A 13,318-nucleotide genomic window follows, 5' to 3' on the forward strand; every position below is an offset into this window, starting at 1 on the left:
ATGTGAGGAGCAACAAGAACTGGCAGGCGGCAGATATCACTATCATTGCTCACATTTTCAACAGGCATATATATCCTAGAAGAGAGGTAGGGAACCTTCGACCTAGATGTGGTCCTCCAGGCGTCTCCACCCCCATCATCCAGCCCAGACAATAAAATCCTGCAGCGAGGATCTCCCTCTCTGTGAGAAGTGAAGCTACAGGGAAGCAGGCAGAGGGCCTTCTCGGTAGTGGCGCCCTCCCTGTGGAACACCCTCCCACCAGATGCCAAAGAGAAGAACAACTACCAGACTTTTAGAAGACATCTGAAGGCAGCCCTGTTTAGGGAAGCTTTTAATGTTTGATGTATTACGGTATTTTAATATTTTGTTGGAAGCCGGCCAGAGTGGTTGGGGAAGCCCAGCCAGATGGGTGGGGTATAAATAATAAATTATTATTATTATTTTATATATGTTGGAAGCTGCCCAGAGTAGCTGGGGCAACCCAGTCATGTGGGGGGGGGGGGTATGAAGAAGGAGGAGGAGAAGGAACTTTTGCCTGGCTGGTATGTGTCATTGAACAGTGACGTTTCCTCCTTGCTTGGATATATGTGTGCATGCACATGGCATATCTGAATGGCACAGCCCTCTGACATTTTGGAGTGGCAGGAATGTTGCCTAATGTACAAAGGCAGAAGTCCCATCCATTGCTTTCTCCAGTTTTACCTGTGGCCCAACCCACCAAAGGCATTCAGACCCCTGAAAAATTTCCTATGAATGAATATGACCCTTAGGCTGAAAAAGGCCCAAGGATCTAGACATATAATACTTCTGCAGATTCAACCTATCCTCAAGCGTACCAATTCCAACTGTAACGTATTCTGCATTAATTCGGGGAACCGAACTCAGTCATCACCGATAAAAGGTGTACACTCAAATGTAAAACTTCCCGTGTTCTTGAGGAGTCTCCGGACTTGCCTTCTCAACAAGAAGTATATACAGTGGTACCGCGGGTTAAGTACTTAATTCGTTCCGGAGGTCCATTCTTACCCTGAAACTGTTCTTAACCTGAAGCACCACTTTAGCTAATGGGGCCTCCTGCTGCTGCCGCGCCGCCAGAGCACGATTTCTGTTCTCATCCTGAAGCAAAGTTCTTAACCCGAGGTACTCTTTCTGGGTTAGCGGAGTCTGTAACCTGAAGCGTATGTAACCTGAAGCGTATGTAACCAGAGGTACCACTGTAATGCTATATAGGAAACCAGATACCCTGGGGTATTATTTGAGCACACAAGCACAAAATAATTGGGCAAAAAAATAAATAAAAGGAATCAATAAACCCATGTTCAAAATGACAAACTGAAGTGCCTAGAGAGAGAACACATTGGTCAATAAAAGTAAAATAAGGAGGTTGAATGAAATCTTTTGCTGCCTACTGGCATGTTGATTTTTAAGATGATGAATTACTGGTCAGCAGTAACAAGCAGCAAAGTGCTCTTTAATTTCCTGAATTTCCAGTAAATGATGACAAAACTGAAGCTATGATAATCAGTGGCTGAGAGCCAATTCTGAAGGATCTCACTCAAGGACAGTGTAAAAACTTAAGTACCTTTGGCTGATATATATGCAGCCCTCTCACTAAGAACAGACTACAATGCCAGTCATCATCAGGTGCAAAAATGGAGGACTTTTAGATTTCAATACCACAAGAGCCCCACACACCAGATCAAACATTCCACACACAGGTCCAACTGCCCCTCCCCAGTACAGAATTAGTTGCTCCATTATTTGGATTCCAGCCAATATTAAATAAATTAAACAAAAAAGCCGACCCTGAATAAAGAAGAAAAAAATCTTTTTCTGACACCTGTTATGAGACTTTCCTGCCTCTGCTCTGGAGAGTTCCTTAACTCTTGAGAACTCTTCCCACTCAGGGATGCCTGTTCCACACATGGGTAGATACAAATGACTATCACCCACAAATTCGAAATATCAAGCTTAGCAGACAATATTTAATATAGTTCATACTGGAAAACAGCAAAACTGTTCATTTTCAAAATTCCGACGCAAACAGAATTCTATAGCACTGACATTAAATGGAATTTCAATTCAAAATCTTTCTGAAGGTGGAGAGCAGGATTTTTAAAAAAACAGAGTTCTCTGAAAACTCAACTCCCCCAAGATATTTGGATATGGCGGAGGTATGTTGGGAAGTGGAAGTGAGAGCTGGACCATAAAGAAGGCTGATCACCGAAGAATGGATGCTTTTCAATTATGGTGCTGGAGGAGACTCTTGAGAGTCCCATGGACTGCAAGAAGATCAAACCGATCCATTCTGAAGGAAATCAGCCCCGAGTGCTCACTGGAAGGACAGATCCTGAAGCTGAGGCTCCAAGACTTTGGCCACCTCATGAGAAGAGAAGACTCCCTGGAAAAGACCCTGAAGTTGGGAAAGATGGAGGGCGCAAGGAGAAGGGGACAACAGAGGACGAGATGGTTGGACAGTGTTCTTGAAGCTACCAGCATGAGTTTGACCAAACTGCGGGAGGCAGTGGAAGACAGGAGTGCCTGGCGTGCTCTGGTCTAGGGGGTCAGGACACGACTAAACGACATCATGTTGGGAAGTGCAGCTGAACACCTGCCTTCCTGACCCATGGCAACTTCTTAGAGCTAGCCAAAGGGGACTGACTGGTTGGTCCTGGGAGTGAGTGTTGCTTCACTAGAGGAGACAGAGGTACTGTGTCATCTGCCTTGAAGGAGGTGGTGGCACGTCCCCTCCTTAAGATAATTTCTCTGAACCCAGAAATGCCAAATATCCTCTTTGGAGGGTGTGACAAATATCTTCTTTGGAGGGCACAGGTGGTGGTAGCCCAGCTTCAGGCATGTATGAAGGAAACAGATTATCTGAAACAGTTTCAGTCTGACTTCATGCCCAGTCATTGCACAGGAAAAGCCTTGGTCACCCAAGGGCGATGTGGTGTGTGTGGGACTGTTCAGTGCCATGGAAGCTGGTCTGTTGGATCCTGAAGGCTTCGGTCTTGCCCCCTATGCTATTCTACATCTACCTGAAACCACTGGAAGCTGTCATCAGGAGATCTGGTATTATCAACATGCAGATGACACCAGATTTCTCTCTCTACTCCAACTGAATCAAGAGATGAGGTTGAAGTGCTAGACCAGTTCTTGGAGGTGGTGATGGGCTGGATGTGGACCAATAAACTGCAGCTGAATCCTGAAAATACAGAGGTGTTTATGAGTCTGGGAGGTGGGAAGATGGGCTGCTCTGGACGGAGCTGCACTCTCTTCGTACGGTTAAGTCTTTAGAATTGGGGCTTCCATAACTAATATGGGAAGATAACAGGGGAATGCCTAGTTGTGCAGAGACGCCGCAAGGAGGAATTGAAAGGAAAGGTTTCCCCAGACAATTTCCTTCACGGGCAAACGGCACTTGGGAAATAGCAAATTACCAGTTTAATTTAATGGCATGCAACCTAGCTCTTACCACACAGCAACTGAAGGACAGCTCTCACTTGGGTTTTGTTTTTCCGCTCATGAGTTACTACCCTAGCTCTGCATCTTAACAAAAACAGCCAGCAGCAGTTGCTAAGCCAGACAGTGTCTCGTCTCCCGGAAAGATGTGCCAAGAGGAGGAAAATCTCTTCTCTCCACAAAGGCTATTTCACGAAAACCGGACTTTTCTTTTCGGTCCGCAGTTCTAACAGCCTCATGCTCCTTTATTCAAAGTTACAAAGCAGGAGCAAACAAAGTATTTCCAGGATTACACTGAAAACATATTTCTTAGAATGGATGGCAGGAAATGGGGGAAATGAACCCCAAGGCAGGTTTAAGTTCAGATTTATTTATTTTTTAAAAAAAGCCAAGTTAATTGTCAGAGTCCTTATAGATTTCCTTTAGAGCTTTCATCACATCTTAACATAAGAAGGGTTTGCTGGATCAGACCAAGGGCCCATCTTGTCCAGCATCCTGTTCTCACAGTGGCCGGCCAGATGACTGTGGGAATCTGGCAGGCTAGATCTGAGAACAAGGGCCCGCTCCTCTCCTGCCGTTTCCAGAAACTGGATTTCAGATGCATTAATGGCTCCAGCTGTGGAGGCAGAGCGTAGCCATCGTGGCAAGTAGCCCTCACCTCAATGAATTTGTCTAATCTTCTTTGAAAGCCTGCTAGGCTATCGCTGCCTTCTGCTGTACGAGTGGAGGTGGCCAAGAGAACTAATAAGAGAGCAAATAAACTAGGGAGGAGTGAATTTGTCCATTTTGGTCTCTCACTTTTTAATAATAATAATAATAATTATTATTATTTATTTATTTATACCCCGCCCATCTGGCTGGGTTTCCCCAGCCACTCTGGGCGGCTTCCAGCAAAACACTAAAATACAATAACCTATTAAACATTCAAAGCTTCCCTAAACAGGGCTGCCTTCAGATGTCTTCTAAAAGTTTGGTAGCTATTTTTCTCTTTGACATCTGGTGGGAGGGCGTTCCACAGGGCAGGCGCCACCACCGAGAAGGCCCTCTGCCTGGTTCCCTGTAACTTGGCTTCTCGCAGTGAGGGAACTGCCAGAGGGCCCTCGGCGCTGGACCTCAGCGTCCGGGTAGAACGATGGAGGTGGAAATGCTCCTTCAAGTATACAGGACCAAGACCGTTTAGGGCTTTAAAGGTCAGCACCAACAGTTTGAATTGTGCTCGGAAACGTACTGGGAGCCAATGTAGGTCTTTCAAAACTGGTGTTATGTGGTCTTGGAGGCCACTCCCAGTCACCAGTCTAGCTGCCACATTCTGGATTAGTTGTAGTTTCCGGGTCCCCTTCAAAGGTAGCTTCTGTCTGTGTGCTGACTAGCAATTATTAACTGGAGTGGGGGGTATTAAGTTTACTTTGACTCTAACTTCTATGGAGAGGGGAGGGGGTTTCTTAGTAAGAGAATAACGCGGGTGGCGCTGTGGGTTAAAGCCTCAGCGCCTAGGACTTGCCGATCGAAAGGTCGGCGGTTCGAATCCCCGCAGCGGGGTGCGCTCCCGTCGCTCAGTCCCAGCGCCTGCCAACCTAGCGGTTCGAAAGCACCCTCGGGTGCCAGTAGATAAATAGGGACCGCTTACTAGCGGGAAGGTAAACAGCATTCCGTGTGCTGCGCTGGCTCGCCAGATGCAGCTTGTCACACTGGCCACGTGACCCGGAAATGTTTCCGGACAGCGCTGGCTCCCGGCCTATGGAGTGAGATGAGCGCACAACCCTAGAGTCTGGCAAGACTGGCCCGTACGGGCAGGGGTACCTTTACCTTTACCTTTTAACTTCTATGGAGAGGGGAGGGGGTTTCTTAGTAAGAGAATAACGTAACACATAAGTCTTTGGAACTGTTGTTTATTCATTCTAGCTCACCATTGTCTTTAGTAAGGTGAGTTTGAAGTGAAGAGGACATGGCCTTAATTTTGTGAAGACCACAACTTCACCTTTACAGTTCCTGAATCACTAAGTCACCTTAAAACGTTTTCATTATCTGTATGAAGTCCGGTTTCTGCTTGCAGGAGAGTGATAATTAAACCTTTCTGGAACATACAAGGATTAGTATGCTGATCTTTTTTTCTTTTTTTGCAACTATTGTGGATCAGGATGTTAATTGTTCTTTCCAGGTCAAGTCGCATATAGTTCATGAGCTGTATATTTTATATTAAACTCATGCCGGGTGCACAAATGCCATGATTCATAGAAATAAAGCATGTAGCAGGTTCAGACTAGCCCCTATCATTACAAGCATCAAGTAAACCTCCATGATTGACAGAACTGACTCATGGAGGGTAGGTCTAAGCCACTGTCTGTCACTAGGTCATGCGGACATGAATCCATAAGGAAATTTTGCATTCAGCTACCCTCCTTTACTGGAACATACTGAATCTCAATCGGCATGTCCTTGCATCACTTTTCTGACTTCAGAGATTTCATCTGGTATTGCCCAAAGATTTTCAAATAGATCGCCACAACTGTAAGATTTAGAAATTTGCCTTGAAATAAATCAAAACAGAGATTCCCAAACTGCTGATGCCAATATCACACTTAGTGGTTTTCCTAAATATATGCTTACACTGATCATCTCAGCACAACACAACACTATCCACTTCCTTCCCTGAGCCACTAGCTCAACACTCCAGTGTGATATAGAAGTCCCATCATTAACAGGAAACTGTATATGGGAAGACACTAAAGCGAGAAGAGGGCGCTGCAGAGATTTGTCAATAGAATGGAGAGTAAAGGAAAGGAAGCTACGAAAGCTAATGTGAGGACAGACACACAGCTCTTCTTACACGAGCTAGAAAACTGACCCAGATCCTGTGATCATCATCGGAGGTCCTTCTTCATGTGCCTCCACCCCAAGAGGCCTGGAGGGCGGCAACACGAGAGCAGGCCTTTTCTGCAATGGCTCCCCTGTTTGTTGAATGCTCTCCCTAGGGAGACCCTCCTGGCGCCTTCATTACATATCTTTAGGTGCCAGGCAAAAACATTCCTCTTCTCCCAGGCCTTTGGCTAATTAAACAATCTGTGGCCTTTTAAACTTTGTGTGCACGTGTGTTTCTGTTTGTTACTATGTTATGTACTTCTGTTTTTTTATATTGCAAATGGTCCTGTGATCCTCATATGAAGGGGCACTACAGAAATTTAATGGATGATAATGGAATAGAAAACTCAATTTTCCACTTCATAAAGAAGGATCTGCAATCCCATATGACTCCAGTGTTGCATCACTCCGTTTTTTCAAGAAGTGAGCAGGTGGCAATGGAGGGAACTGTTATGTTTTCTCCTTACCTCTTATGCCCTTAAGGAATTGTCGGGGGGTTTCAGGATTTCCTGTGCAGAGTCCACACAACATGCACACACGGGGTTAGGCAGCTTTTTCTCTACACAGCTATGCTTGTTGGGAGATTTTTATCTCCTCCATATAAAAAATAAGTAACTTCAGGGCAAACTTCTTTTAAAAAGAAGAAGAACTGATACCAATAATTGGCAATAATACTCCTCCTGTACCTGTATACAGACTGAACATCTGCACTGCATGAGTATCTTGAAGCCAATGGCAATAAATAAAGCAAAAAAATAAGTATTCACTCAGTCTGTATCTCACAAACACACCTCCTTTTATCCAAGCGCTGCTTCTGGGCTTGTGGCCAATGTGATATTTAATTAAAGTCTACTCACTCTTGATTCTCTCTTAATAACTTGGTTACCATCTTCAACGGCCATTAAAGGAATCTCATTACACAAACTGAGCTTCTGCTGAATTTCCAGATGTTGCAATGGTGTGATTTTGAAAGAAGTGGCAGCTTGAATGCCAACAGAAGGCCACAGATAGACTTTTAAAATCAGTGAGATGTCATAGTTATCCGTCTCCTCCGTTGAGGGATGGTGTGAATTTGCAATTGTACTCTCCCGGCCTAGGACAACACACAGGCTTCGATAAGAGACAGATCTCCAGGAGGGGACTTTGCCTGCACGCCCTGCTTCTCCATCACAGATTTGTCCTGTCCTATAATATGCTGTATGTATGGAAGTGAGAGCTGGACCATAAAGAAGGCCGATCGCCGAAGAATTGATGCTTTTGAATTATGGTGCTGGAGGAGACTCTTGAGAGTCCCAAGGACTGCAAGAAGATCAAACCTATCCATTCTTAAGGAAATCAGCCCCAAGTGCTCACTGGAAGGACAGATCCTGAAGCTGAGGCTGCAAGACTTTGGCCACCTCATGAGAAGAGAAGACTCCCTGGAAAAGATCCTGATGCTGGGAAAGATGGAGGGCACAAGGAGAAGGGGACGGCAGAGGACGAGATGGTTGGACAGTGTTCTCGAAGCTACCAGCATGAGTTTGACTAAACGGCGGGAGGCAATGGAAGACAGGAGTGCCTGGCGTGCTCTGGTCCAGGGGGTCGCGAAGAGTCGGACACGACTAAACAACAACAACAACAACAACAACAACAACAACAACAACAACAACAACAATAATATGCTGTTGGGCAAGGGTGTTCCCATGATTGTACTAAGGGCCTTACATTTTAGAGACAAGGAAATCGAACCCTTCTTCCTGTACAAAGCTGAGTGTGACCTTACAAGATAAACCTTGGAACTGAGGCTACCTTCTATATCTCATCGCCAAGGAAGACTGTTACCTAGCCATTGTGGATGAGGAAACCTGAGTAATTAAACTGGTGTCTTGTTACCGAGAGACTAAAAATATTTCAGATTCCCTACAGCTCTGTCAAAGCAATAAGCCAAAACCAAACTACTCGGAGAGAGTGGAGTTTGCTCACTATTGGAAGTTCAGATCTCACATTAGTCCACTAATGTTTCTCCATGTGGGAAGAGACTGGACACTACTGAAGGGAAAAGGAAGTCTTACATGCACCATTCTGACTTCTGTAAAAGGGCGACATGCAACATATAAAGTGACTCTTTAAAATATGTGTTTCACTCCTCGTGAGCAAAAAGCACGCTGAAGTTAAAATCGAAGAACTGTTTTGGTCATTACATATACATTAAGCTCGCAACTTACTATGTCAGGGATGAGGAACCTTTGGCCCTCTGGACGGCGCTAGAGTCCAACTTCAGGCAGCTTTTACCCAAATAATAACCCACAGAGAGGGCTTATCATTCTGTGAAATGAATGTGTGACTTTCAGCCAGTCGTTCCTAAAGTCAGTGTATGCATGATTTCTTTCTCTATAGTTTGCAATTAACCAGCAGAGTTAGAATGAAATCATCTGTTAAAGGTTTTAAATTTTGTATGAAATATTTTGTTTAGTGCGGGAGACATTAAGCTATATGTTATCTCTCTCACACTGAACAAAATAACATTTGTACAGGAAGTTCACCAGTCCCTGGAATCTGAACCATGATCTTTCACACACAATTTAAAACCCTTAACAGATGACTTCATACCACAGAAATTATGAAAGGGGAGGAAAAATCTAAGCATATTTCCTTTACCCCATTGTAGTGGCTAAATAAGATCGCATTGCTCACGGCAGTCAGTCTTTTGGCCATTTGAACCTTATCACTAAATGCAGCACTCCTTCAAATTAGTGTATAATCTTTTTTAAAAGAAAAAAGAAGGACCTTAGGGCTACAGAGAAAGTTATGACAATATTCGAAGCGCTTAGTGAAATCTCAGAACACCCTGGGGAAGGACACGCCAAACAGGTCCTAGTGGAAGTCTGCAATGCTCTGTGTTGTTCCTTGTGACATTAGCAGAAGACAAACTTGTGTCTAATAGGCAAGACGCAATAGTTCAGGCTGCAAAAATGTACCACCCCACTGCACAGAATTTGGACTTTTAATTTTAAAATATTAAGCACCAAGCACACACCCCTTTATTATTTGGAAATTTAAGAAATAAAAAATATATAAAATATAAATAAATCTAACAGTAATAAAAAAAACACTATAATCAGTTCACATTAAAGATACAGTAAACACCAGGGCATGCATCTTAAGTTAAATATATGAGTTTTTTAAGTTTTCTAGATGTCCAAATAGGTATACACATGAAATTGATGCTACTCTATGCAATATGTTCAAACAAAGCCAGGGCGGAGTGGTCCTCAGATCACTGGGCAATGGATGTGTGTACCTATCCTGTAAAAGCACTCTTAAAGGATCCATGAAAAGCTGGAGAATGCAAGTTCTACTAGACTGAGATGACATGATGGGCTGCACTACCATTATGCCAACAAGTTCAGTAAAGTCCTGTAACTGAAAGATGCAGAAGGTGGGTTTTAACTTAAACAGCAACCCAGGTCTTAACTTGCCTCGCACTATAATCTCACGCACATTGACCAAGAGGAAATTCCCACGGAGTTCAATAAGACAAGCTCCTAGGAACTGTGTAGAATTTGCAGCCTTAAGTCACACTAGTGGATTCAGATCTCAATTATATTGCATGCTCCCTCCAGCATTAATTGCAAAAAAAAGGGGGGGGGGTTCTAGCTTCGTTAATAAAGTAAGGCTATCCAAGTGAATGTTTACACTTCAGGTGAGGAATGGGAATTTGAACCTGAATTGCTTAAGATAATTATGACAATGGCAGATGCAGCACTGCGGCCTTCATGAGGGTCAGCCAAATATAACCCACTACCTTTGGCCCTACAGGAACTTCTCTCTGCAGGTAGCAAATATTTGTCAGATTAGGAGCCTGCCTTTTTAATACTTGGCAGCTGGCACAGGCCACTTTCCTGAGTCGACTTGGCCACCCTTACATTTCCGCTCTCCCCCCGCCTTTCTTTCCTTGGGAGGGTAAGGTTGGAGAGCTGGGCTGATAGAAGGCTTTTTATCTGCTCGAAGCCAAACAAGTCAGCTACTGTACACTTAGGACCTTATACACTGAATAATCATTTACAACAGATTTAACTTAAACATTCTCTCTGTTTTCTTTAGCTGTCAACACTTTCTGGATTTCTCTGCAACTGAAAGCACTGCTTCTAGCACTGCAGAGAGGGGAAACAGGCTTTAAGGAGTTCACTATGCCCCTTATATTCCCTAGACTAAGAAAAAAAGCACTGTTCAAACCATCTTGCTCAGCTGTGCTTAAAGCTGTCCAGTGCATCTGGTGGGGTCTCCTGTAAAGTCCTGCTCACTAAATCAGGGGCGTCCTTAGGATGGTCAATAAAAGTCTGGCTTAATTTGTACTAAATGTATGGTAACCATGGCCAACTTTATAGTTTAACTACTGCTACAGAAAAGGGCCCCAGCAGGACTATACACAAACACCTACGCCTGAAGGATGGACCTATTCCATCCAATTCATGTTTCAATCCGCTTCAAGGTCTCCTACTGCTCAGAAATTCTGGCGCATGTTCCTTCAATCGACACATTTTTGACCATGAAAAGAGTACAGCCTTTGCAATTCAGTATGTTTTATTATAGGACTTAAATGACAAAACACTGTCATTTCTTTGTTTCCAACAAGACACGGTTGGCACGGCACCAAAGAACTCACACAAAGCAGTTTATTTCATCTGTACCATTTCGTTTTCTGAAGAGCAAGAAAAAAGGTTACTATTTCTGTCCGGCGGAAGGGGTAATAAGAGGGACTCGCTGAAGCCAAATGTTTCACGATGAGGTCTGTTCTTCACTGCTTGTGGTCTTCAACATGCCACTCAAAATTTATTGGCAAGCTACATTTCCCCTCAATAACTCTTCCCCTGCCTTCAAACAACAAACAACTGAAGATAAATGTTTGGTAATTGACAGACCGTAAGATAGCAGAAGGGGAGACACAAAGGGGGAAAAATGTGACAAGTCTGACAGAACTGCGACCAGCAGGCATTATACATGTATTCCTTGTCAGAAATAGTGAAAATGAATTTCAGACATGTTGCAGACAGACAGAATAGAAAATGTTTTTATTTAGTGTCCGAATTCGCCTAACGAGTTGATGGTCAGCATGCCAACAAAGCACAGACACTTGCAGGCACATGAATAGTTCAGTTGCACCAAATTAAACCAGAATAGTTAAATGTGTGCATCCGTGCAGCATTTTTAGTAGTGCTGTTGGTATTTTTTATTGTTCACGTGGGATATAATGTGCAAAGGATATCCAATTTCTCGCGAAATTCATCTTCTTAAGAGAGCCTGAGAAGAGTACCCCTATTTCTGTTTTAATGAGGCAGACCCTGCATTTCTCAAAGCTATTTAGGGACTTCACGGTGAAGGAGATTTATCCCTAGGTTTCAGAGGTCCAAAGCCATTCAACAGCACCACACTGGATCACGCAATAAGTGTACTAAGAATAGAGTACAATGTGCAGAACACCGAAGGCAGGGCCGCGTTATGCAAACCCAGTCTTGTAGCACAAAGACTCCAAAGTCTCTTTCCCAGCTCTTAAGTCAGAGGCCAGCAACCTTAATCGGAGGGTGGGCTGGTTGACGCTCCGTCCATCAGAGGATGGGCCGGAGCGTGCGCACATGCACGCTCTTCCGGGTAAGAGGAGTGCCCGTGCACATACACTATTTCTGGCGCTACTCTGACCTGGAAGAGCACCAGAAATATTGTGTGCGCATGCGCACGGGCGCCGGACGCTTCTCCATCCCGCATGCGTGCGCACACACTATTTCCGGTGCACATCCGGGACGGAGGAGCATTTGTGTGCACAGGCGCCATCAACCCGGAAGTTGGTCCCCGCACCACACTGGTAAGAGCAGGCAGCGGGGGTCACCATGGGTCAGTTAGACAAGCCTTGTGGGCAGCTACCGGCCCATGGGCCTTGGGTTGCCGATCCCTGTCTTAAGTGCACTGGAAGAAGGAACCCCAAATGTCTTACACCTGAGGCGAGGGAACAGATCATCAGCAAGACCTTGTATACAACAAAAACATTCCTACTGCCAGGAATGCGGAGGTTAGTTAAGTTTCTCTGTACCTAATTTTTGTGGGACCACTGCTACCTTTTCTGGGTCTGCCTTGTTGGCAGTGGCCATGTCACCAGGACGGGCTTTTTTTGGTTGGATGGGAGGGGAGCAGGAGACTTGGAGCATGGGAAAAGAGACACTTTGCCAGTCCTCAGACAATCAGCACAGAGTTATTCTGTGACTTACCTGTGCATATTCTCTCTCAATTGCAGCCTTCTTCTGACTGAATATCCTACAAGAAACATGAAGGAAACGTCATCAAAACAGAGAGTATTACAGTGCAAATGCAACTGATGCACTTTAAAAATAAGTTCTGCAGAAGCTCAGTTCACTGTAGGTTTGCCCTGGCAAGAAAACACGCGGATGATGAACTGTTCAATGATTAAAACATTATCGGGCAGCTGCAGCTTATGGGTTCAGAAGCACTTCCACCTCAAGTGGAGGACAGTTCTTGGGGGTGCCACAAGATATTTCAACCAGCCCAGCTGAGCCACACCTATGCTTTTTGAAAGGAACTGTTCCAGTTCTATCCTTAGCAAGTTTGGCCAGATTTTCCAAGTGCAAGACTCTCATCCCCTCTCAAAGAAATGCCCTTCTTCAGTCACATTGGCATAGATCCCCTTACTGTCCATGAAACGAAATGGAAAATTTCCCCCTGCTTCATTTTTTCTGAGGATTTTTTCCCCATTTCTTAAGTTCATTAGCAGCAAACTACAAATAAATATTAGGCAAGCCTAGCAATTTCAAAGGTTTTAAGTTAAAATAAATTAAATCACTCTCTAGGGCATCAGGACGGCTTTCTTTAAATGCAGACTGAAAATCTGCATGTCGATTTACAATTCTATTCCTTGTAATGAACAAGTCCTAGCTGAGAGGTGAAAAGACATTCATTCTTTATTGGTGTCTATTTTATCAGTTTTCTACTTTTCAGCAAATTCAGGAAA

The 13,318-nt window shown here is 44.2% G+C and overlaps 1 protein-coding gene across 7 annotated transcripts in view; it reads right to left on the reverse strand.

Moving 5' to 3' along the window:
• The window catches only part of FCHSD2 (FCH and double SH3 domains 2), a 141,023-nt gene that overhangs the window by 98,652 nt on the left and 29,053 nt on the right, over positions 1 to 13,318 (reverse strand). For all 7 annotated transcript variants that reach the window (XM_083609745.1, XM_083609744.1, XM_083609748.1 and 4 more), the window contains exon 3: positions 12,561 to 12,606. In XM_083609745.1, coding sequence (XP_083465871.1) covers positions 12,561 to 12,606 — 46 coding nt within the window. The remainder of the gene's footprint in view (positions 1 to 12,560; positions 12,607 to 13,318) is intronic.

The sequence above is a fragment of the Podarcis filfolensis genome (assembly GCF_964270895.1).
Source record: "Podarcis filfolensis genome assembly, chromosome: 4".
Lineage (NCBI taxonomy): Eukaryota > Metazoa > Chordata > Lepidosauria > Squamata > Lacertidae > Podarcis > Podarcis filfolensis.